Source organism: Thunnus albacares, chromosome 10, assembly GCF_914725855.1.
Source record: "Thunnus albacares chromosome 10, fThuAlb1.1, whole genome shotgun sequence".
NCBI lineage: Eukaryota > Metazoa > Chordata > Actinopteri > Scombriformes > Scombridae > Thunnus > Thunnus albacares.
Window position 1 is genome coordinate 34,487,289 of NC_058115.1, and position 27,403 is coordinate 34,514,691.

General features: G+C 39.7%; 1 protein-coding gene across 2 annotated transcripts in view; it reads left to right on the forward strand.

The window, feature by feature from the left end:
• Positions 1-8,562: 8,562 nt before the first annotated feature.
• Positions 8,563-27,403, forward strand: part of arap3 (ArfGAP with RhoGAP domain, ankyrin repeat and PH domain 3) — a 53,489-nt gene continuing 34,648 nt past the window's right edge. For both annotated transcript variants that reach the window (XM_044363164.1, XM_044363165.1), the window contains exons 1-3: positions 8,563-8,762; positions 24,404-24,566; positions 25,884-26,855. In XM_044363164.1, coding sequence (XP_044219099.1) covers positions 24,493-24,566; positions 25,884-26,855 — 1,046 coding nt within the window. In that variant the 5' untranslated portion in view covers positions 8,563-8,762; positions 24,404-24,492. The remainder of the gene's footprint in view (positions 8,763-24,403; positions 24,567-25,883; positions 26,856-27,403) is intronic.

Here is a 27,403-nt window from a genome sequence, read left to right on the forward strand (position 1 = left end):
GTTTAGAAATCCTGAAAAAAACTTAATCCAGTAAAAAGTCCAATATTTAAGTTTAAAGTGGCATAAAATGAAAATATTCAAGTAGGACTCCAACTAACAATTATTTTCTTCTTTTCAATTGGTTAACTGTTTTGTCTATAGTAATGTCAGTTATTATTTCTTTGAAGAAATGTCTTTAAATGTCTTGTGTTTGTTTTTTTAATACTCTACAATATCAAGATATTTCAATACTGTCATAAAGGCTTCAAATCATCTCATGTGAGAAGCTGCAACCAGTAAATATTTGGCATTTTCAGCCATCAAAAATAGTTGCTGATAAATATTCTGTCAGTCGACTAATTAAATGAATCAACTAATAGCTGCAGCTCTACATTAAAGTAGATCAAAATTGTACATAAGAACAAAAATGTTCTGAGTTATTTCCTACCACTGTAAGTCAGAGCAGCAGGAAAACTCCCTAGCAACCCCGTAGCAACCAGCTGGAAACCTCAACGGTGATGACTACAGTCCTTTGACCTCCTGACCTCTCTGATGACAGCAACTGCACCAGAAAACATCTGCGTCTTTAAAAGGAACTTTGAAATGTTGAAAATATGATTTCATAGCTTGAGATTTTATATAAACTCGTCTCCTGTTTCAGAAAAGCATCTCTTCTCGTTTCACACTTTGTTCCTGGCCTGTTTGAAGCTTGAAGTTAATTTATTGAAGTATGTTATATGACTGTTGGAGGTCATGTGTGGCATCAGCTGGTCAGTCTGTAGGTCTGCAGCGCCCCCCAGAGGACAAACATCATCATTACAGCCTCAACATGAAGAGGAGCATAAAACATCTGCAGCTCCTCCACTTTCAGTAAAGACTTAAATGGAGTTTATATTTGACATTAAGCCACCTGAAGGTTTATAATAATTAATGCTGCTGTGATCATAGCATTGGAAACCCTGTCAGATACATTTTCTCATGTCAGTTCAGAGATAAACTCCCACAGAGACATTATCTCCAAAACTCATCGAAGATAAATGAATTGTTCTTTAGCTTCAGATGTTTCCTGTGACTCAGTCAACGTTTCTCTAACATCTTAAATGGAAGATTATCTCTTCAATGTTTGAGTCAACATCAGGTTTGTGTGATAAGAAATACTTTTATGGTTTAAGATGTTTTGATTATTTTTTATGTAAAGAAGAAAAGAGTTGGAAACAGGAAGTGCAGAAAGTCAAAATCATCCCATAATCTGAACACAATGATCTTCATATCAATTTAAATCAGTCAAATTAGTTTTTAGATCCTTCTAATCTGATCTGGAAGTCTGTTGAAATAAAATATGGTCACATAAAACACAATAAAACACAGTAAAACACAATAATACACAGTAATACACAGTAATACACAGTAATACACAATAAAACACAATAAAACACAATAAATCACAGTAAAACACAATAAAACACAATAAAACACAGTAAAACACAGTAAATCACAGTAAAACACAGTAAAACACAGTAAAACACAATAAAACACAGTAAAACACAATAATACACAGTAATACACAGTAATACACAGTAAAACACAATAAAACACAATAAATCACAGTAAAACACAATAAAACACAACAAAACACAGTAAAACAGTAAAACAGTAAAACACAGTAAAACACAATAAATCACAGTAAAACAGTAAAACACAATAAAACACAGTAAAACAGTAAAACACAATAAATCACAGTAAAACAGTAAAACACAGTAAAACACAGTAAAACAGTAAAACACAATAAATCACAGTAAAACAGTAAAACACAGTAAAACAGTAAAACACAATAAATCACAACAAAACAGTAAAACAGTAAAACACAGTAAAACACAATAAATCACAGTAAAACAGTAAAACACAATAAATCACAGTAAAACACAGTAAAACACAATAAATCACAACAAAACAGTAAAACAGTAAAACACAGTAAAACACAATAAATCACAGTAAAACAGTAAAACACAATAAAACACAGTAAAACAGTAAAACACAATAAATCACAGTAAAACAGTAAAACACAGTAAAACACAGTAAAACAGTAAAACACAATAAATCACAGTAAAACAGTAAAACACAGTAAAACACAGTAAAACAGTAAAACACAATCAATCACAACAAAACAGTAAAACAGTAAAACACAGTAAAACACAATAAATCACAGTAAAACAGTAAAACACAATAAATCACAGTAAAACAGTAAAACACAGTAAAACACAATAAAACACAGTAAAACAGTAAAACACAGTAAAACACAATAAATCACAGTAAAACAGTAAAACACAATAAATCACAGTAAAACAGTAAAACACAGTAAAACACAATAAATCACAGTAAAACAGTAAAACACAGTAAAACACAATAAAACACAGTAAAACAGTAAAACACAATAAAACACAGTAAAACAGTAAAACACAGTAAAACACAATAAAACACAGTAAAACAGTAAAACACAATAAATCACAGTAAAACACAGTAAAACACAATAAATCACAGTGAAACAGTAAAACACAATAAATCACAGTGAAACAGTAAAACACAATAAATCACAGTAAAACACAGTAAAACACAATAAAACACAGTAAAACAGTAAAACACAATAAATCACAGTAAAACACAGTAAAACACAGTAAAACACAATAAAACACAATAACACACAATATCATACCGAGATTTCTTTGAAGCTCAAGGAACCTCAGCACGCATGTTTCACTTGAGCCTACGAGGGAAGATAAATGACAACGGATGTTAACTTAAAATATATGAAGGACTTAGCGTAAAAACATACAGTATGTTCAATAGTAACACAGTTCAGTTTTCACTGGTTGAGTCAAGCTTTTTATATGCAAAACCAAATTATTTAGCTTAATTTTTCCTGGTTAAAAAAAAAGAGTTTTGACTATGTCAGTATCAAATATATCAAATTTTAAGATCAGAGGAGGAAAGTAGTTCTGGGATTGTTTTATCTGAATAGTTTTTAGAGGCTGTTAAAAAGTGGGTGAGACCTCCATTTTGTCTCCATTAAACTTTGTATTTCCTGCCATACTTGTCATTTGTTTGTTTAGCCAGTCACATTGCTGTCATTTATGGTTCAATCAAGACAGAAAAGTATTGAAGTTCATTATTTATTGTTTCTTGAGTTATAGATTAGCTTCTAACCTACCATACTCACCCACCATGCGGCCAGGAGACAAAATGGAGGCACTGAACCACCACTTCCTGATTTTAAGATCTTGCTGACATCACCAGTGATGTCATGGGTTAGACCAAGTGTGAGGGAATTTATTTTATTAAGTTAAATGTTTGGTTTTGTATTTATGTTATTTGTTCTTATTTTGGTTTACGATAAGGAACAATGCTGTTGTTGATGTGTGTGTAAACAATGTTAACTGATACAAGTGACATTGTCATTCACCAGTTGTTGGTCTAAGTGAAAGGACACCCCTGATAGAAATATGGTTCTGCCTAGACAGATTTCAGGGCCTATTTAAAGGGAGAGATGTTAGTTTGGGAGAGAGCAGAAACCAAAGAGGATGTCAGCGTAGCTGTGTGAAGGTAAGTTTGATTTTACTTGTTTTCATTTGGTAGCCTCTGAGTCTGTCCCTTATCACCTTCCTCGACACTCTGGCAAAGCTTCCTCACAGGTAAAACTTTATTTCACATTAAAACAGCAAATAATTGTGTAACTGACTACTAACAGTGAGGACTACAGTGAGTTTCAATTAACAACAGCTACTAAATACCCTTGAAAGTCAAATCACTTGCATGTAAGTCTACAGACGGCCGAAGAAACAGAAACAGAAACAACAACAGCAACAACCCGTGGCCCCTGTGCAGGGTCCCCAGCTGTGGCCCCTTATTCAAAGGCACAACCTGGTGGCAGAACAGCAGAAGTCATACAACATCCACACACATTAATACTGCATAAAATACAAAATCATGAACCCTAGATCCTGGAAAACATGTTAGATCAGATTATTTATTTTTGTTCAAATAGCTAATTAATGTGAAGAAAACAAGGTATGAACTGAGCCACAAGTAGTTGTATGTATGAATCCTAACCATAGTCATCTCTAGTTGTAGAGACTAACTAACATGTGCAGTTCTCTCATGACATGGCTTGCCATTGTACCCTTTTCTCTCATGTTTTAAGTGCTTCTTTCATGGTGACTGACTTGTGACTTAATTGACTTTTCTTGCTTGACGTTTAGCAGTGACTTGACTCGGCTTACTTGAGTCTAAGTCACAGTGATTTAAGACTTGTTGGGGCCTTTAAGGTTAAGACTTGAGACTTGCTTTTGACTTACACATGTGTAACTTACTCCCACTTCTGATATTTGTGAACATGAACTACTTTCTCCCAAAGACACAAACCAGAGATGTAAGACTCAAATTTGTGATGCCATCCAGAATAAAGTCTGGAGCTGCTTCATATACAATGAATGTGAAACTAATTTTTGTAGTAATTTTTTAATACCCAAATAAGCTTTATTCTACAGTAAACTTTCATATCTGAAACATAAAATGTAGCTGTATACCAGGCTTGGGCAACGTCTACAGAATTACTTTGTAAAGCGAGCAGTAAAAGGTAATTTATTATTTATATTAATTCTGGTTATTAAACATCTTGAAATCTCATACATCTCAAATGGGGATCTGTATTGAACGGATTGCACAATATTGTAAAATGTCAGTAGAAAAATGTACATATTTATTCAGTGTCAGAGTTGATATAAAGGTACTTTTACATAGACCTTCTGGTTTTTGTACATTCAGAACTCCATATATTAATGTGAAATGTCTGTAGATATATTGGGGAGTTGCTTGCAATTACTGTCACATAATGTTTATATAAAGTAAACCCTATACATTAATGGGAAAAGCCTGTAAATATATTGGGGAGTTGCTTATAATTACTGTTAAATAATGTTTATATAAAGTTAACCTCATACATTAATGGGGAAATGTATGTAGATATATTTGATAGTTGCTTTTAAATACTATCAAATAATGTTATTAAAGTAATGATTATTAAAATGATGTTTTTGTAAACTATTATCACATGATCTTATTTTTTGTACAGTATAAAACCAACATTTACCAGGGATCTACTGTAAATAGATTGGATAATCACATAAAATAAAAGCTTAAAGCTCTCAAGATACCATTAATGGGTGTTAAAGGAGGGTAATTTGAATGTAATTTTACATAATTTTTCTGTGTTTTACATCCAGAAATCTGTACTTTGATGGGGAGTTCCTGTGGATGGATTGGATAATCCTATGAATTTACCAAAGATTACAGTTTGAAAACAAGAGTCTTCATTTAAATTAGGTAATTTTAAGGTATTTCTGCAATCTTTTTCAGTTTTTGTGCAGATTTATACATTTGTTTAACATTCTAGCAATGTTTTATAATGAGATTTTCTTTTTATTTTATAGTGGTTGGACTGTAAAAATGTAGACAATGTCCGTAAATATCCGTATTTTTAAAATAAATCTCTGTAGAATAACTAAAGGTTTTTTACTGCTATTTGACTGTGTTTTTTTTTTTTTTTACATTTTTACCATTTTTTTAAGATTTTTTTTTTTTTACAGTGCAGTAAAACACAATAAAACACAGTAAAACACAATAAAACAGTAAAACACAGTAAATCACAATAAAACACAACAAAATACAGTCTTCTGTCATCCTCATTAACCACCAGCTGCTTTATCAGACCACATGGTGGCGCTATTGCTAATATGTTTGAATATGGTAAACACACAGTGTAACAGGAGTGGCGTCTGCAGTCTGTGTAGTACAGAGATTTATTTCATGATTCTCAAAGGGAGATAAAATCTTTCTTTGTGATTTGTGTGAAACTGGTTGAATTTCTACAAAAACTCACAGCAGAGTTCGTCTGATGGACGTCGTTCATTCGATGTGTTGACAAATTTTCCAGAGAAAATGTGAACAGAAGAAGAATATTAGGAAGAAATGTAAGATGTCTTCTTAATAAGTGAGTCTTGCAGGGAGAATATATGAGAATATGAATATAAGTAAACATGGACAGATGCTGTGAAACACAGAAGAGTGAAGACTCTCTCCTCTGAGCTATTGGAGTTCCTGACCTTGTTTTTCCTGCTGTGATAAGGAAAACTTTATGTGCGACTGCATCCTTCTTTCGTGCCTAAAAAATGCAGCTGGGCTCCGGATCCTCTCTGCAGAGTATTGTCTCAGGCTCTTCCTGTTTCCTGTCTGCAGAGCTCTGATTGTTGTTGGGGCAGCGAGGAGGAAACTGCAGCTTCTCAGCTCCGAGAGGACAGGACAGGCTGTTCACAGAGGACTTCCTCACTACTGTACAGAAGCAGGCAGCCTCCTGTCCTGCACTGTAACGTCAGCGCCACGGTACCACCAGGATCCACCAAGAGCCAGATCATAACCAGGGCACCAGTGCACATGTAAACACACTCAAAGTTTGAGTTCAAATCTAAGTTCCTTCATCAGTATGAACGCACACCGTCCTGCTGCCAGAAACACTCACTGCAGCACCAGATGTGGATGCATCCGCCGCTGAAAATAGTCCCCAACAAATGCACTATTCCCTCCTGTTTGTTTGTTTGTTTTGTTGAAAACTACAGCATGAAGGGAGCTGGTTGCACACTGGTAACTGTGGCTACCACAGCAGCTTCAGCAGCTCTGTGTTCCTGCTCTCCTCCATCCTGTAAGAACAAACTACAGCAGCTGTTTTAGGAAATTACTCATAAAACATGAGACTTTTTTATGTTGTTTATTTGGATTCCCATCAGTTGCTGCTTTGACTCCTCCTCCTCCTCCTCCTCCTCCTCCTCCTCCTCCTCCTCCTCCTCCTCCTCCTCCTCCTCCTCCTCCTCCTCTTCCTCCTGGGCTCCATATTAGACTAAAATACATATAATCAGTGTTTGCACTCTACACTACATACAGTAAACAATAGAGATGCAACATCACCGTTACATGCAACAATAAATACATACATGCTTATAAAAAACATCAATTAACACGGTCGACACTTAAAAAACAACAATAACAATGTCAACAACATGTTGCAAAGAAATAAAGAGAGAAATAATATAAATGATATTCTTTATTTATTTTGCTTACTGTATCTTGTCTAAGAATGACATCTTAAGCTTTTCTTTAAAACCTTTTTTGTAGATTCTTGAGATATAAAATATCTCCATTAACATACAAACCAGCTCATCTCAGGATTAACAGTCAATTATTATACACAAATTAGAAATTAATCACAAATCCTCCAGAGGTCAAAGCAAACTTGATATTTTTCTTTCTTCATACAAATAAATAGTAATTCTTAATAAACACAAATTCTCGTCTAATGACATCCTTAAATTATATATTTATCCATCCTGCACTTTCATACATTTAATTCCCAGAAGAACGGTATAAAAATATATTTCTGGTTTCTGCTCAGCAGTGATTTTATCCATCAGACTGATAACAGAGTGAAGAACTTCATCCAGCAGGACTGTAGTCAGTGTCTCCATGACGACTGCTGGACGCTGCTGTGAAGCAGTTTTTATGGTTTTGTTTTGTTTTGTTGTTGTTGTTTTTAATGAAGGATGTTTGTCATGTGCAGACTATGTCTTGGATTGTTTAGTTTTTTTTCTTCTTCGTTTATTGCACACACTGCAAACCAATTTCCATTTGGGATTATAACAAAGTTAATCTTAATTTCTACTTTCACCCACGGTTGCATTTTATTTCTTAGACCAGTTTTCACTCATTTACATTTACGTTTATCATGTGCCTTCATTTTCCACGATGCACCTGACATCATCAAAAGGTTTTATACTGTTTGTTTTTTTTACACAGAGAACACCTGGAAACATACCTGCAGCTCATCTCTAAAGCTCTGCTCTGTTTCTCCAACGACTTCAGTGAAAGTAAACAGCAGTAAAACGTCGTCAGTCAAATAAAAGAAAAGAGGAAAAGTGAGAGAGAAAGAAGCGGAGTGATGGACATGGTTTCAGGGATTAGATGGAGATAAAACTCTTCTGCGGAGGATTACAGAGATTACAGAGAAAACAGCTGCTCAGGAAGAATTAGGAGAAAACTACAAGTCTGATCTTTATTTAACCAAAATGTTTCATCAGGATGTTTTACAAAGAGGAAACAGGATGTATACAGTATATAGGACAAGATGGCTGAACCTGATGTGTTAATTATCCAATGAGAACAGGACACACTGACACGTCACGTGATAATAATCATCATCATATTTATTATTAGCCATTATTGGTTTTTTCTGTTTGTTGTTTATTGTTTTTTGTTATGATTCATTTAATGTATTTCTATGTAATAGTGGTTATTAATGTGGCCGTGGTGCGCGTGTGTATTTACAGAAACTTGAACATGAACTTTTTTATAAAGTTATGGATTTTATTTTCCCTTTAAGATAACCGGAAGCAGTGTATGTTGTGCTGTTCTGTCGGTTTTATTGTGAAATGCCAGCCGGAAGCTGCAGTAGGGGTTATTTTGAGTAACTTGACGTCACTTTTCAGCGCAGCAGCAGAGCGGAGTTTCTCCTCCCAGAGCTCCCAGTCCGACTCCACTGGCTCTGTGTCCCGGGACAGAAACCTGCAGACCGGACCGCACAGGACCCCCACAGACTGGACCAGAGACCCCCCACAGACCGGATCCGAGACCGAAGAAGGATCAGAGACCAGAGACCGGTTCAGAGACCAGAGACCGGATCAGAGGTGAGACGCTTTAAGTCTGTTACTGGGATCAGATTTAATGTGGAGTCCTGCAGGAAGCGGCTCGTCCTGCTGTTTGTCTTCAGTCTCCGCGCTGTTTGTGTGTTTGTGTGTTTGTGTCAGTGACGCATATATTTTATATATGTTCTGTATGTATGAACGGACGGACTGTCAGTGACGCACAGAGGAAGTTTTGGCGCAAAGTGGAGCACAGACGCATCTTTGATGTGAATCAGAATGAGTCAAACTGAATGAATGCAGCAGAAACATGAATTATTCAGACACTGAAGGACTCAGAGAGGCAGAAACATCATTTAATGTTTTTATAAAACTCTTCCAGTATATTTGCCCAGTATAGCCCTTCAGTTCATACTGGTTATTAAAAGATCCTTCAAATGTGTTTTCAATGGAAGTGATGGAGGATAAAATCCGCAGTGTGTCCACACAGTCATTTAAAAGTCTGTGTGAAGCTTCTATTCAGCTTCATCAGTCTGAGTTAGTCATATAAAGTGGATATCTGACACATTTACAGTCTTTTTAGCATCAAATTCCCTCTTTGTGTTTCCTCGGACAGTGTTTCCCTGTTGAGCTGCAGGTGGAAGTATAGTAACAAAAAGACTAACGTTGAAAGATATTTACTTGATTTGACTCATTTGGACGCTGAAGCTTCATATTAGCTTCAGATAAACTTTGAAATACATTTTTGTCCTCTATCACTTCCATTGTAAGGTCATTATGAAGGGATCTTCTAATGGTCAGTATGAACAGGAGGAAAAACAGCTTTAATGTTCATTTCATGACTGCTGGTTTAAGACACACTTGAAGAACAGTGAACTTGTCCTTTAATGGTTTTTAATGGTTTTTAATGGTTTTTTGTGTCAGCAGCTTCAGTTTGAGGTTCAGATGTTGACATGTGAGTCTCTGCAGGTTTATTAAAAACACTTTAATATATTTTAAAAGACAACATATCAGACTGTCAGTGACAGAACAATAAAACTTATATTTATGAGGAAATATCACAACCTGAAGAACAAACTAAATGTTTTGTCAAGAAGACAAAAAGTATCATCAGAGACGACGGCTGTGTGACGCAGTTACAGCTGCAACAATTAGTCCATTAATTGATCACATGATTCTGATAATCATTTCATTGTTTAACTTTCCAAGAAAACTTCTGATGTTTCCGGTTCTCAAATGTGAGAACTTTCTGCTTTTCTTGTTCTGTTTCCTTTGGACTGTTGGTCGGTGATAACAAGACATTTGATGACGTCACCTTGTGCTCCAGCATATTGTGATGGACGTTTCACTGTTTCCTGATGATTTATAGATCAAACAATCAGTCAGTTAATCAAGAAAATAATCAGCGGATGAATCAATAGTAAAAATAAATGCTAGTTGCAGCTCTAGATGTATTGATACAAGTGAATAAAACGTTAGATACCATCACTCTGTTCACTATTTGTGCCGTATAAAAAGCTGGATGAGGGTCGTGTACGTTGGGGTGACTGTGTGGAGGAACCCGGGGGGTTGAGACTCAGGGCGGGGGCACGTCTCCTCTCCGTGAGCTTTCTGCTTCATCATCCTCTCTGTGGTTCCTACAAGAGAAGAAGAGTCAACCCTGACACACATGTCTTTGATGGTGGGAGGAAACCGGAGCACGAACACGCAAAGCCACCGCAGAAAGGACAGTCAGGGTTCAAACCAAGTCTTTGACTTAAAGCTGGAAGGATTTGACATCGTAGTTCATCTCATGTTCCCAGAACACAGAAAAGAATCCCATAATCTCCCGACTCTGACTGGACTCTGTAAAGATTTATTTGCTGCAGACTGACGGCTGCTAACAGACAGTCCTGAGCAGAGAGGCTGCTTCTCTGTGGTTCTTCTGCTGTGTGTGACACATAAATCATCATTAAACAGCTGTCAGCAGCCATTGAGCCATCGTTGGATGTTTACATTTTTCTAAATAAAAAGGACCAAAATTTTATTTTCTTTGTTTGTTTAGTTTTCTCTGCTGATCCGTGACGCCGTGATCTGTTCTGTAGCACCAAACATGTTTTTACTTATTTGTTCAAAGGAACACAATCTGAATGTTCGATCAGATCTGGCTGTTGCTCCTGAATGCACTTAGTGTAAGTCACGTTGCACAGATATCTGCAGTGTAGCTCCGCCTGCTGGGATCGGGTCCCGCAGGTGTCGGCGTCTGAGCGGCTCCGCAGCAGGTTGCAGGTTCAGTGCCTTGCTCAGAGGCACAGCTGGCAGCTGATGTGCTGTTTCAGCTTGGATTCATTCTGCTTCACGTTCTTACTGTTGAACTGAAACGTTTTCACAGTCAGCTGATTATAACAGCCGTTACATCACAGCTCTCACACACACACACTCTTCATCCTGTGTGTGTGTGTTACCACTTCTTCTCCCGAACAGTAACAGGAAGTTGGACCAACATGTCTTCCTCTTCTGAAACTCCCAGACACAAACCGTGGTGATGTAATCACCGTCCGCTCTGTTTTTCCTCTGCAGCTCCGACATCAAATCACGTTACGTTACATAAAGCAGAATTCACACAGTTGAAGACTTCAGCTCCTCATCATCTTCCTCGGTGAAACTTCTTCTCTGTGAGCAGTTTACAGGCTGCAGGAAAACTGATTCACCACACTTGACCAACAGACTGCAGATGTTTGCATTTAAAGGGACACTTCACCCAAAAATGACCATGATGCTGCAGAGTTAAACAGGAGTTATTGAGAGATCAGCTGCTGCAGTGAGATCCAGATATGAAGGCTAACTGTAGTAAACCCATAACAACCAATCCACACTCCTGCTTTATTTTTCTCCTCTGGCGAGTTTGTTGGAGCTTAATCTGCACAGACAGCTGTTATAATCACACACATCTGCTGCTGTGTATGTGTTTGAACTTATTAATGATATCTATATTGATTGATCAACTCATAATCTGCATCTGAGCTGCTGGTTTCACTACCGACAGTTTCCTCTCACTCGCTACGGTGAGTGAGAAAATAACAACAATGAATCGATAAATACAAACACTGCTGATTCTTCCCGTGGACTCGACATGAACGTTGTCTTGGTTCAGTAAATTTCTGCCGTCCTCTCGGCTCCCCAGGAACGCAGGTCAGAGTCGGTTTGGACTGAACGGATAAAACGCGCTTACGTGCCGCTCACATCTCACTTCCCATCAACCACCTGCTGATCCTGTAGAACCCCCCAGAACACCTGAAGCTCCCAAACAAAGGTCTGGCCCGCCGGTGCAGACATGCAACACTAGTGCAGGTCAGCAGTCGCTAGTTAACACTAATCAGAACGTTTCCAAAACAAACATGGCGTCTGTGGAGGAATGCTGTATTTACTGCACTGAAGAAAGAAAAACAGAACACAGAAGATGTGCGACCTTTTAAAGGAAGACTTCCTGTCTGAATGAAGAGGAGACAAATGCAGCAGCCTGCATGTCTGACATGCTGACAGTGAAGCAGTTTGGCCCCTGAGGGTCTCGGGGGGTCTGTTATTGTTCCGCAGTGAGGACAGAAACCTTTAGTGAGGCAGCTTTTAGCCTTTCTGCTCCGAGCCGCTGGAACAGTCTGAGGATCTGAGAGCAGCTTCTGATGATTTTACTTTATTTTATTATATTCATGTTGTAAGATTGTAGCTTATATTTTATTTTAATATTATTAATATCATATTGATTTTATTTGTCTGTGCTTTTTTATGTTTTATATACTTTTTAATCAATTTTTTATTTCACTGTATTTTATTATCATTATAGCTTTTAATTCTATTTTATTACATTTTCATAATTTTTATTTTTTGTTTACATTAGTCTCACATTGTTCATATTTGATCTCTTTATTATCAGCTGTCCGTCATCTGTGAAGCACTTTAAACTGCACTAACCTGTATAAAAGGTTCTATACTAATAAAGTTTGATTGATTGATTGATTTAAAGTTCAGCTGGAGCTTCTGGAAGTGATCAGCTGATTGTTTTAATGTTCAGAGTCTGTCACTTTTTCAAAAAGTCAATTTCAAACAAATTTAGTAAGTAATTTGTTCAACATGGCACAACCTGCTTACTGTGACTGTCATCAGTAGATAAACGGCATAAAGACGACCAGCGACATCCATCTGTCAGCGGTTAGAGAGTCTCATCGTCCAGCACAGTCTTTATATTTCCTGTTTGGTGTCGTACAGCTGCGACTGCTCTGTGTGTGTGTGTGTGTGTGTGTTCAGACTGCTCTGTGTGTGTGTGTGTGTTCAGACTGCTCTGTGTGTGTGTGTGTGTGTGTTCAGACTGCTGTGTGTGTGTGTGTTCAGACTGCTGTGTGTGTGTGTGTGTTCAGACTGCTCTGTGTGTGTGTGTGTTCAGACTGCTGTGTGTGTGTGTGTGTGTGTGTGTTCAGACTGCTGTGTGTGTGTGTGTGTGTTCAGACTGCTCTGTGTGTGTGTGTGTGTTCAGACTGCTCTGTGTGTGTGTGTGTTCAGACTGCTCTGTGTGTGTTCAGACTGCTGTGTGTGTGTGTGTGTTCAGACTGCTGTGTGTGTGTGTGTGTTCAGACTGCTGTGTGTGTGTGTGTGTGTGTGTGTTCAGACTGCTCTGTGTATGTGTGTGTGTTCAGACTGCCGTGTGTGTGTGTGTGTTCAGACCGCTCTGTGTATGTGTGTGTGTTCAGACTGCTCTGTGTGTGTGTGTGTGTGTTCAGACTGCTCTGTGTGTGTGTGTGTGTGTTTGTGTGTTCAGACTGCTCTGTATGTGTGTGTGTTCAGACTGCTCTGTGTGTGTGTGTGTTCAGACTGCTGTGTGTGTGTGTTCAGACTGCTGTGTGTGTGTGTGTGTGTTCAGACTGCTCTGTGTGTGTGTGTGTGTTCAGACTGCTCTGTGTGTGTGTGTGTTCAGACTGCTCTGTGTGTGTGTGTGTTCAGACTGCTGTGTGTGTGTGTGTGTTCAGACTGCTGTGTGTGTGTGTGTGTGTGTGTTCAGACTGCTCTGTGTATGTGTGTGTGTTCAGACTGCTGTGTGTGTGTGTGTGTGTGTGTTCAGACTGCTCTGTGTGTGTGTGTGTGTGTGTTCAGACTGCTCTGTGTGTGTGTGTGTTCAGACTGCTCTGTGTGTGTGTGTTCAGACTGCTCTGTGTGTGTGTGGCCTTTGCTGTCTCTCCTGTGTGAAACCAGCTGAGTCCTCAGGTGTGTTGTGGTTGTAGAGTAAAGCAGCTGCTTTTTACAAAGTAGGCAAACAGCCTGATCTTTGTTGATAAAATCCCTCCACACTCTGCTTCTCAGATGCTTCTCAGTCTTGACTATCTGCTTGCTGTGTCCTGTGACTGAGGTCGTCATGGCTGCTGGTGTTGTATTATATTGAACAGTGTTCCTAATATTTTGCCCTCATCATGTATGCTAATGGAGTGTATAATGCACTCCAGTGCCCCACCACCCACTGCGACCTCAATAATAAACATCAAGTGATTGGATGTTTCTTGCTGAAATGCATCCTGGGAGTTGTAGTTAACGTCTCTCCTTCATTTTTTATGTCCACAGTTTTGTAGCTTTGACTTTTTATCAAAGAACCAGACGATTTCTAACACAGTTGTTCATCTTTTGTACCTTTTATCTAATATTTAAGAATCATGACAGCAGAGAATTGTTGTCTTTCACCTTCATGTCTCTGTTTCCAGTGCTCTCACTGCTCCCCACAGCTCCCAGTGTGTCCCAGTGTGTCCCAGTGTGTCCCAGTGTGTCTCAGTGTGTGGTTCCAGTCACAGCTCTGGAACAATCGACCTTCTGTGTGTCACAATAGAGCCTCACTGTTATTCTACTGCCTCGCTCGCCCACCCTCTCTCTCTCTCCCTCCTCCCTCTCTTTTACTTGTCCTTCCTCTTCCTCTACTCCCTCTCTTCTTCTGTACTTTTCTTCCTCTACTCCCGCTCTTCTTCTTTACTTTTCTTCCTCTACTCCCTCTCTTCTTCTGTACTTTTCTTCCTCTACTCCCGCTCTTCTTCTTTACTTTTCTTCCTCTACTCCTGCTCTACTTTCTTTACTTCTTTCTTTTGTTTTTCCTCCCTTCAAACACTCTGCTGGTCAAACACACTTAAGTCACCTTTGTTGTTTGAGAAGCACATTGGCTTTGATTGACAGGCCTGTCAGCCTATCACGTTCATCCATACTGGTTGTCGGGTGTTTCCTGGTTTTCATGGAGGGTTCTGAAACCAGTGAGTGTGGAAGAGTTACAGTCCAATCAGCTGGCTGCCTGGACTAAACGGTGACATCAGTCAATTTAAAAACAACCAACTGTTTCACAGTTTAATGTAATAACTGAACTATCGGTATCCATGGAGATGGAAATCAAATTGATAATAAAAAACGTACATTGACACCCGAGATCAGCTGATGTGACCGCCATCATGTTTATATATAATGTTTGATCTGATAGCAGCAATAAATAAAAGACACTGTGAGAGTGTGACAGGTCATTATACACACTGAAAATCACTGATCCAGTTTGGTTTAATATAACACCAACACAATGCTAGGTTAATGTTCCCCATAGAGCTACAACTATTAGTCAAATAATCAATTAATCGTTTGAGACATTTTTTAAGAAAAAAAGTCCAAATTCTCTGATTCCAGCTTTCGTCTCTGTGACAGTAAACTGAAGATCTTTGGCTTGTCAAGACATTTAAAGACGTCATCTTGGACTTTGATCAACATTTTTCACCATTTTCTGACATTTTAACGGAGAAAATCATTGACAGATTAATCCATAATGAAAATAATGGTTAGTTGCAGTTACCCAGAGAGCCTCTAAAGACAGTTTGAGTGTTATTTTTTATTATTTACCCAAACTAAAGCTAGTTATAATCTACTCTGCTCTTTTTAAACTTACATATGATGAGTTGTTATTGATTATTAATAACTTGTGTATCTTTTAAATGTCATATGCACAACATATCACACCACACTGATCCAGTGACGTTTAGTGTGTAGAGGAAGCTGCTCAGCTCACAATCAATCTTTTTTAAAGTTTCCACATGAAGTTGTTCCTTTTTTTTATTTGGGGTTAAACTCTCGGTCTGTTCAGATCAGAGAGAACCACATCGAGTCGGTCTGAACCGGAGCGTTTTTGTTCCCGTGAAGCTGAAGTGAAAACACAAAGTGAGTTTTCACATCTGTATTTAACGTTTGCGTGACGGTAAAGTGGAAGTTTATTTCAGGACGAGAGACATTCAGTTCAGTTCAGGGTCAGTTCCCACACACTGAATCAGACAGAAACATAAACAAATCACAATGAAAACATCAAATATGGCTGAATATTAACCAGGATGTTGGTTATTTAAATAGAGAGAAAGATGAGAAGATGGAAAGAATTGCAGAGATGATGATGATGATGATGATGATGAGGGGAGAGACAGGATGGATGGATGGATGAGAGGAGGAAGGGTGTGTTGGGTGTTTGGGGAGAGGTGGGAAGGGCAGAGGAAACAAACAGGGAGTGTTCAGAAAGAGGACAGAGTTCAGCTCAACATGAAACCGCGAACAGACGAAACTCTGAGGAGGAGCTGAAACAAGACGTCCCGAGGCTGATGGGAAACGCAGTCTTTGTTTGGGAAAAAAAAAAACAGAAATGCAGCAAATTTAAGTGGAGATGCTCTGAAGGAAGACGGTTTCGGTGTGTGTGTGTGTGTGTTTCCTCAGCAGCAGTATGAAGGACAGCTGTATCCTGTGTTTTGCTCTGCTGCAGATCGTCAGAGCTGATTACAGCATACAGATAAGAGGAGGAGGAGGAGGAGGAGGAGGAAGGTGGTGGGGGGGAGAACAGGCGTCAGCTCATTACAATAATCTCATTAAAAGAAAAGCCAGACACAAGTTTCATTAGGGACTGCAGTGCTTCATGTTAGCAGAGGGAGGCCACACAGGTCATATGAAGCCAATCAGAGGCCTTCAGAGGGAGGAAGAGGAGGTGAACGTTATACCCGTCAGTGGAGATGTGGTCACCTTTAGGCACAAAAACATCATTTCAGTATCTCGTCTTCCAAGTGAGATTTATAGGTTGTTCTTGGATCTGATGTTTGCTGTTTTATGACTTTCCCTGACTTTGCTAGAAAGCTGAATGACTCGGCTGACTGACGGTGACGCATGTATTTATTTTGTTTGGATCAAAAACAGGGAAAAAAAAGTGTCGCACAGTTTGGCTCCACGTGTATTTTTTCTGTTGTTTTGATGACCTTCAGACCTTCTTCAAGATCAACAATCATGAAGGACTGTTGATTGACATTGAATCTCCTTGGTGTGTGATACGTTTCCACTATATAAAGACCCTTCAGTTCTCTATCAGGTGTTCTGTTCAAACTTCTTTCTCGTGTGCGTAAGTCTATTGTTGTTAAGACTGGAAGTGAAGGATGTTGTTTTGTTGCTTGAGAAGCTCCTAATAGCATCCCATAAATAGTGATTATTATTATTATTATAATAGAGAAGTGTTGAATGGAAACGCCACCGTTATGATCAGAACTAGAGATGAAGACGATTAAATAATAATGTAGGAGAGAATATGTCATCAATTCTTAGAAAAGAAGGTAAACTCTCTGCTGCACGCGCTCATTCATCTCCAGACGTCCACCGCAGTCATCAGACCGCTGCTTTCTCCACTTCTACTGATACGATGCGAGCACTCAGCATTAAAGTTAATATCGTAACAGTCGCCCCTCCCTCTTTGATTCTTGTGGTTTTTCCGTTATCAGGAAGACCTCCTGTTTATAAAAACATGGAGCCTCCATAAAGAAAACACAGTAGAGTCAAACTGCTGTTTAATTTACAGACACAAACACATTTTACTTTCCTCTCTGATGCATTGATGCAGATTGTCACTGCAGACATTTTAATTTTGGTAATAAACTTTAGTTTTTTGCTTCAAAACAGAGCTGGAGTGGAAGATGTTAAAGTCGCCTCCAGTCAAAACCTGTTTATTCTCCTTCTCCTTCTTCTTCTTCTTCTTCTGCTTCTTCTTCTTCTCCTTCTCCTTCTCCTTCTCCTTCTTCTTCTTCTTCTTCTTCTGCTTCTTCTTCTTCTTCTTCTCCTTCTCCTTCTTCTCCTCCTCCTTCTTCTTCTTCTTCTTCTTCTCCTTCTCCTTCTTGACTGTGTGACATCACCACTAGTTTAGAGCCAATCGTGGACAAATCAAAACTTTTGTTGTTTTAAGGTGGAGTGACTCTTTTAAAGAAAGAGATGTTAGTTTGTGTTAAAATAAATTTGTTAAGGAGACCGTTGTCGTCATGGTTACAATACCAACCACATGGTTAAGGTCAGAGGTCGATGGATAATGTGAGAATGAGACCCATCAGACTGTTATGGATGATCTGAGGAAACTTTCAATTAGAGCTGCAGCAATTAGTCAATTAATCAATTAGTCAATCAACAGAAAGTAAATTGACAACTATTTTTTATAATCAATTGATGGTTTTAGTTATTGTTTATTCATGAGTGACTGATATTTGTTGGTTGCAGCTTCTAAAATGTGAAGGTTTGAATCGTTTCTGTGTCATTAATGATGTTAAACTGAATTTCTTTGGATTTTCGACTGTCGATCACACAAAACAAGACATTGAAGACGTCACCTCAGAAACGGCAACAATCAATTTTCACTATTTTCTGACTTTCATGTAGAAATGATGATGTGTTCTGTGAGGCTGGAAATGCTGTTGATGATTCCCATCAGCCCCAGCTGATAATTAGCAAAATGTTAGCATGCTAGCAGGCTAAACGAAGCTAAACAGCTCCAGTTTTTCTTCCATCTGTTCTTTCAGCCTCAGATTTTCTAACAAGGTTAAAACTACAGCAACACTTGTACAGTAGTGTACAAAACAACTTTATTGTTTGACCAACGTGTTTCAGCAGCCACAACTTTTCTTCCAGCTCCAGTTTTTTTTTTTTTAAATCTTTCCTTCCAGCTCCAGTTTTTCCTCCATTTTTCTTTCTGATCTTCTTCCAGCTCCAGTTTTTCCTTCCAGCTCCGTCTCTTCTTCCCACTGCGTCTCTCTTTGCCCTGCTCTGTTTAAATCTGGAAGTAGGATGGGAGTGTCTGTATCCTCTGGGTCTGTTTCTGTCCTGCTGCTTTTCCTCGCCTCGTTCTTTATCTGCAGCCTTCACCGGCTTCCTGCCTCACTGGAAACCTCACATTCATTCTGGAGCGTTTCTTCCTCCTCTGTGGCCTTTTGCTCTTTCCTCTCAGATTAGACTCCTGGCTTCTCTCGGCTCACGTTTTTCATGCTGCTCTATGTTTCGTCTCCTGTAGCTGCTCAGTTTGGATTCGAATGCGTTTTTTTTTTTTGAAGCAGCTCAAGAAGTTCAAGAAGTGAAGTCACATGTGTTTCATAGCTTCATCTGTCCTGCTGCTTTATGATATTTTACAGTTTTAGGTCTTTGAAAACAATAAAAAAAAAACAAAATTAAAGGATTTTGGACAAATTCTTTTGGTTTCAGATCATGTTTTTCTTTCCTGTGCAGACGATTAATTTGGAAGTAATTTGTTGAGTCATCGTCGTCCCGTAAAGCTCATTTTCAGTGACGTTCTGTGTCCACAGCTGGTGTCCGTTTAGTCAAACTGTCCGTCAGCAGGTTTCCTCCTCGGTGTGATCACACTCAGAGACCCGTTAGAGGACGCGGTCTCAGTCTGGTGATCGACCTCGCTGTAACCCGACTACCGGGCGTGCTCCTGTAGCTGGGTGAGCTTTGCATGCTGGGATGAGTGAATGACACAGTTGCTAACAGCTAACTGGAGAATGAATCCAGGTCCTGGACTCGCTCAACGCAGTCCGTTGTATTTGGACCTCGTTCAGGAACTTCCTCCTGTGTTTACCTTCTGGCTCCCGCCACAGACACATCTGACCAATCGGTGAGGTGAACGCTCTCACCTGGTTTATACTGATGCATTTTGGGTCACTTTTGGATTTTTCTCTGTGTGAGAAACACCTGACCCGAGTGAAGAATACGGCGTTCTCATTCAGCCCTCTGAAAGTTTAAATGATTTTATTGTTGTTGCTTTTATTTCATTTAAGTAAAAGATGATGAAACTGTAGACGGACGAGTGAAGCAGCTGATCTCAGATCAGAACAGAAGCAGCTGAAGTCTGGAGGAGGAAAAAGGTCGACAGGAGGAAGCTGCTGTGACTCACTTCCTCCTCCTCCTTTGTCTTCATGCTGGACGCTGACCCGAGTGTGTGTGTGTGTGTGTGTGTGTGTGTGTGTGTGTGTGTGTGTGTGTGTGTGTGTGTGTGTGTGTGGTTATTTTTACTCTGCGGTTACAGTTTGGTGTCGGTCAGATTTTTCAGTGTTTTTTTTTATTATTCTCTTCCTTTTTTTTCCTCGTTCTTTCTTTGTAACTCTCCGTCTTTTCCTCCAGCTGTTCCTTTAACAGATCAGCTGACTCACAAGAATCTTTTCTAGTCATTGATTATTATAGAAGTGGAAATATGTCAAACGGAGTTGTGCAGGGCGGTGAGGACCAGCAGGAGACTGGTGCTGCTTTATGTCTTCATCATGATGAAGATCAGGATCTGTTCCCTCGGCTTCCTCCTGTTGGTTTGTAGTTTTGTAAATGATTTTATCTCCAGTGTAACAATTCTGAAAACTCATTGATCTCCTGTTACACTCAGATGTTATGAGATGTTTGTTGGCTTAGTTGGTATTTTTTCTTTAACTGACATAAAAATACTTTTTCGTGTCGTGTAGTTTTGTGTCAAACTACATATCAGAATATCAGGTTGTTTTCATAAAAACTGATAATGAGCACATTTCCTAGAAACCTTTCAAAATAAGAGTGAACAATTACACAATAGCTGCTTTTAGGAAATGATTGAAAAAACCTAATAATAGGTTGAATAACAGAATGATGATGTTTAATCGACCTTCCAGGGGAACTGATCCATACGTTGGACGCTCTGCAGCCTCGGGGTGCTGAGATTTATATGAACATCTTCCTCCAGAGGATCATCATCAATAAACCTCCATAAATCTACCAGAACACAGTTTCCTTCAGTATCAATGTCAGTGATGATACAGTCAATACAGCTGTAGGAGAGAGATCTACTTTCATTTCTGATAAACTGTGACACACAAAAACTGTCTGTTTGAGTTCAGCAGTGTGACACACACACACACACACACACACACACACACACACACACACACACACATACATACACGCACGCACACATGCACACGTGCACACACACACAAATCAGACATAAAACGTAATGCATTCCAACTGTTTCAGGAAATCTACAGATACACAAACACACACACTGTTGCACAAGGTCATACACCCACACAGGCCACACACACACACACTCTCACACACACACACACACACACACACACACAGGATACAGGGAGTGCCTGCAGCTCAAGGCGACATGCCTCACCTCAGCTGCAGGGTGGAGGTCTTTCAAAGAAACAACTGTGTGTGTGTGTGTGTGTGTGTGTGTGTGTGTGTGTGTGTGTGTGTGTGTGCGTCCTGATTTTTTCCCGGCTAGTTTTTCCTTTTCTATATTGAGACTCTGACTGTGTGTTCAGGCAGAAACAAAGATGGCGTCTTTACTCGCCCACCCACCTGAACCCCCGACCTGCATCCCCGACCCGAGTCAGACCCGAACACACAGCAACACGTCTCACTGGTTCATCGATCAGCTTCACCGTTTCAGAACGTTTATCCATCACTGACCGCTAGCTCACCAGGCTAATGCTAACACATTGGCTTGTACTCTCTCCTCCTGCCTCCCGGTGGGCGTTTACGTATCCGCCTGCAACACGCAGACTGGCCGACTCAGAGAGAGACTCAGAGACTCCAACCTGAGCCTGAAGCTTCAGGTAGAAACAGGTCTGTGTGTTGTTTGAGTTTTACAGTTAATATTTTCCTAAAAAGACTCTAAAATAGAGTTTGAGACAAGGCGGTGAAGGACATCGTTCCTCATCTTAATGATAAAATATCAGCTCTCTATTCATCTAAGTAAACAAAGTTATTTAATTAATTTAACTTGCACAGAAAGGACAACGACTGATTTCACTATAATTTGTTATTTTTATGTTATAAATGTGTATAAATGCAGGAAACACACAGTCAGATTATGTATTATGTCTGATTATTTCTTCTGTGATCATCTCGTTAGTTTGAAGCTTTCTATAAAGCATCATGTGTCGGATCACATGACAGCGTGTTGTTTTGTGTGTCGGCTTCTCCCTCATTTAATGGCCGCCAGTGATTCCAAACCCAGTTTCTGTCATCATGAGTCTGCTGGTCTGTGCAGAGGTCAGAGGTCATCCTGGTGCAGATGCAGAGAAACAATCCTGCGGCTGCTGACATCACACTTTGTTCTGCTTCTGTGGTTTTAGTTGGCTGCGAGGGGGGGGGGGTCGTGACCTCTGAAGGGTGAAAGGTCACAGTGATGCAGAAAACAGCCGAGCTTTGTTTGGGGAACCTGGAATTCACAGTTTTCACCATTTAAATGCTGATAATCTTTGTAAATGAACTCTTAACAGTTTGTTGCAGGTCTGAAGTTAGTTTCACCAGTTAAATGAAGCATCAGTGCTGTTGCTATGGTTACCTGCAGTTTAATACAAGTTTTAACAGTTGACTTGGGCTGCAACTAACAATTATTTTCTTGATTAATTGATCAGTTGTTTAGTCCATAAAACGTCAGAAAATGGTGAAAAATGTCCTCAAATGTCTTGTTTTATCCACAACTCAAAGATCTTCAGTTTACTGTCACAGAGACTAAAGAAACCAGAAAATATTCACATTTAAGAAGCTGAATCAGAGAATTTGGACTTTTTTTTTCTTTAAAAAATGACTCAAAATGACAAATCAATTATCAAAATACTTGGCAAGTATTTAAAAGTTGGCAACTAATTGATTAATTGACTAATATTTGCAGCTTTACTGTTGATCTGAACTATGTTTGTATTCTCCTCTATTATTACTAAGAACCTTCTCTTATATTCACTTATTCATACAAATAGTTACATTTATTATTTATACAAGCAAACATGTTACATTGGTTGGTTTATCACTGAAGTTTAGTAGATGAGTTTATTGATTGGACAGAATGTGATTCATAAACAAAAAGAAAATCTTATTTTGCCGTCTTCTTACCTGAAACACTGATAAACGTTAGAAATAGATTCTCTGTCAATTGCAGTTAGTTGACAATACAATACACGGCCATACACAATAATCTACTATTAACTAAGAAAAGATGTTATTGTTCAACTTCATATCATCTAATTATTCTTTATACATTTTCTTGAACTGACAAATATTTGAACAACCTTTTTAACTAAATACCAAGAAAAGAAAGGAACAGTTCTGGATGTCAGATCAGGCAGAAAGTCACATGAACAAGCAGATATCAATGGTGAACGTACTGAAGTTATACAGTAAAATATATATCTGGGGACTGTAACTGATGTAAAACTGTCACAGGACTCAAACACAGGCTTGAGTCATTTAAAGGAGAGAATTACGAAGATGTTTAATGTGTAAGTTTGGGACAGATAACGAGTCTCTTCCATCATTCATTCATCTGACTTTCTGTTTTACTGCTCAGTATTTTTCACTGTAGTTATTTTCTGTTGCTGTTGTGTACGACTGTTGGGTTTTTTTATGTGATAAGATTTTTTATGATATGAAACCTGCATTTATAGACTTTTTTTGGGACATTTGGAGGCGGCGCAGCAAAACACAATATTGACACATTATCAGAATATAAACTGTATTAAACTTGTCAGCAAACAGTGATTATTTACTTGTTGAGCAACATTTGCTTTCGTTTGAAGTTGTGTTTGTGTTCATCTGGTGAATTTAAGTCATAGACTGTATAAAAATATAGACGTAGTTACAGTGACGTCACCCGAAGCTCAAAGCGAGCCACTCCGGCCATCGCCATCTTGGCAGTGCGTGACGCTGCCTAACTCCCAGCCAATCAAAAATGGGCAAAGAGGCGGGCCGAATGGCTGAAACAAGCCACCTAGCAGCTGGCGGACCTGTCACTCAAAGCAGCCATGTCCTTCATTATGCAGAACTTTACGGCTTAATAAAATTTAAACGGGTGAGTTTTAAAAAAATTCACCCCCCGTACAGTTGTCATGAAAGAGGAAATTAGCTACAGAGACCAAAACCGTTGTTTGTACCAGACTGTAAACATGTTTATTTCTGCTGTAAAGTTGGACATTTTAACATGGGGGTCTATGGGGATTGACTCGCTTTTGGAGCCTCAAGTGGCCGTTCAAGGAACTGCAGTTTTTGGCTTCATTTTACAGCCCCGGAGGTTGCTGCTTGATTTAAGTCCAACAAACTCCTGAGAAAAACATCCTGCTGCTGATGTTCAGCATGAGGTAAACATGGAGGCTGACAGGAATGTCATTAGTTTTGCAGATATTTGGTCATGAATGAAAGTACTGAACAAACTAAATTTGACTAGATGAAAAGTCGGAGGATCAAAGTTATGACAGTTCATCGTGAGGGGAACGTGAATGTGTGAACCAATCCATCCAATAGCTGTTCAGATATTCTCAGTCTTGACCACAGTGGTGGACCGACAGACATTTCCATCCATAGACACTGTAATAACTCAGTTTTGTTGTCGTCTCCTGCAGATGGACAGCTGCTGTCGCTCCCAGCTGTAGGTCAGTGATGGCCTCGGTGATTTCTGGATGTGGAGGAGACGAAGCCCGATCCAGAGCTCATGTTGGTCGTCATGGCCTCGCTGGATGGAAGTACGCCGGTTGAGACACTGCTGGCAGCCATCCATCTGGAGAGGTCAGCACGGTTATACAACACAGCATTAGTTTTAACTCTGTACGAAGAAGATCTGTGATTTTAATTCAGTAACCATCACACACCAATGCTAACACTCTAGCGTACACAAAACTGGTGTCAGTGAAAAAGACTAATTGAACTGGTTAACTGGGAACTGGCCCGATGCCTGGTGTCTGGTAAGAACTCAGCCAGAGATGTTGACATCGAACCCAGGATGATTTATTTAGAAGCAGTTGAACCAACAGATGACTGCAGAGATACATGTGTTGTTGTTCTATTGGACCATCAGGTATAAGGGTCAGCAGATAAATCTGAGGGGTGGTGAGATGATTAATGGGAGAGGAAAGAAGAAAAAACAAAGTTCTGATACACAAATCTGTTTTCAGTTTTTGGACTTTTTCTCTAATCTTTGATTTTTACTGAAATATTGGATCATTTGAACATTTATTGAAATGAAAGCATGTGAGAAGTTTAGAGGGAAAAATCACTATTTGGTGGAGCTGTTAACAACTCATAGACATGTGAAATGTGACCCCGACTACACACTGCTTTTTGTAAGACGTCAAAAGACAAAAAGGTTGGAAACCACTGGTTTCATCTTTAACAATGTGTTGTATTTTAAAAGCTTGTTATATTATCCATTGTGTCAAATCTTCATCTGAAAAGTAACTAAAGCTGTCAAATAAATGTAGTGGAGTAGAAAGTACAATATTTCCCTCTGAAATGTAGAAAGTAGCATCACATGGAAATACTCAAGTAAAAGTACCTCAGAACTGTACTTAAGTCCAGTAGTTGAGTAAATGTACTTAGTTACTTTTCCATCACTGACAGTTGCACTACAGAGCTTCTAACAGCTTCATGTCCAGATTCATCTTTTACATATAAAACTTCATGTTTACACATAGTCAAACAAATATAGACCCTAGTCCTGAGTAGCAGCTTTAACGAGTAGGTTAGCTGACATCGCTAACATTCAGCATCGGAGTGGTGAGCGGAGAGAGGAGAACATCATGATCAACGTCATTTCTATCACAGTTATGTTTAAAGGTAGATATTTTTGAGTCATGTCAAGGTTTTCAAAGTCTGCAGCCTGTCTTGTGGTTATATTGTGCTGCTCTGTGTGCAATGACACACTGATGGCCTCTTGACTTATCGACACTCAGAGGGAAACTAGAAATCAGCTGTCCTGATGTTCATACTAGTAGTTCAAAGTAGTTACAGCAGCAGAAGAAGACACGTTTAGTTTAAAGTAGAAACATCATCACATAACAACCTGCTTCCAACCAGCTGAGGTGTTCTTCTCCGTCCTCACTGCAGGTACCTGGACACCTTCCGCCGAGCCAGTCTTCTATTGGCTAGAGACTTTACACACCTGGATCATGACGCCTTGGTCAGCCTGGGTATAACCGCCACAGGACACAGGAAAAGAATCCTACGATTGGTCAGTTACATTCAGAGGACTGAAGGTCAAAGAGCCAATCAGAAAGCAACGACTGATCCCCCACGTGACCGCTGTCAGTCAGTGACGGACATCCCTTTATCAAAGCGAGGTCACAGCGCTGCATCGGTCAGTTCTTCCACAGGACCCGTTCACTTCGAGGCTCTCAGGAACAGCTCGGCACCGAACCTCGCCGCCATGCTGACGAACTCTGAATCCAACAGGACTGTGATGAAGCCGGTTCCCAAACCAAGAACCGTCTTCAACCGCCGCCGGACTGCACCCGTCCACTTCTGCCCAACCCCGGACCCTGCGCCGCCGCCGCCCAGGAGGCTCTCCCAGGAATCCATCTGTTTCACTGTTATAGAGGGCCTGAACTCAGTGGACACGCCCACGCCTGCCAACAGGTTAACCTCTGACCTCAACGAGAAGTCGGCCCACCGCAGAGCGAGCCAGGAGAGGCCGAGGCCGAGTCGCAGCTTGTCTTTATCAGACACTGGGTTGTTGCCGCCTGTTCCCCCGAGGCTGAACCGCGGGGTCTCTTCTGCCACGTTCCAGGGGTCCCCACCCTCTTCGTCTTCTTCTTCACCTGTACGGACAGACCAGAACCAGACACTTCCTGTGTCTTCACTGACTTCCTCTCCTAGTAGTCTTGACAACAGGAGGTTCTCTGGTTCCTCGCCATCCGGTTCACCCAGGGGCGGTGGGATGGAGATGGTCTCTAATGAGATCTACTGGGGCACTTTACCTGGTTCTACTGCCCCCAGTGGAGGGAGGAGTTACTGCAGCCAGCAGTCAGCTCCTCCGACTCCTCCAAGACAAACTCCTCACAGGAACCTCGAGAGGAACAGGTCGGTCTCTCTGAATGGACTTCAGACCAGGGTCCAAACTCAAAGTTTGTTTTTTAGATGTACTGGGTAAAGTTTTCTGTGATACCCCCATGTTATCAGCCTGAATAAGATCTACATACTGACACATTCTACCTCTATCCTGATTAATTCTCAACATCTTTATACAGTTTCTCCATCTAACTCTATCTCTTTATATACAGCACCAGTCAAAAGTTTGGACATAACTTCCTGTTCTCTCGAATGAGACAGTGTGTCCAAACTTTTGACTGGCACTGTATATCTGTCTATCTCTCTCAGTCTCTCTCTATCTCTGCCTATCTGTGTCTATATGTCTATCTCTGTCCATCCATCCATCCATCCATTAATCGATCAATCCATCCATCGATCCATCCATAATTCATCAGGACAACCACACTTGAGATCTTAGAAGCGTACTGTATCTCTGATTCAAATCACACTGTTGGTTTATGACAAGTGACTTTTAATAAATTGACCCTTTGTTAATTAATTAACTCGCCTGATGATAACAGTTTCATAATAATCAACAG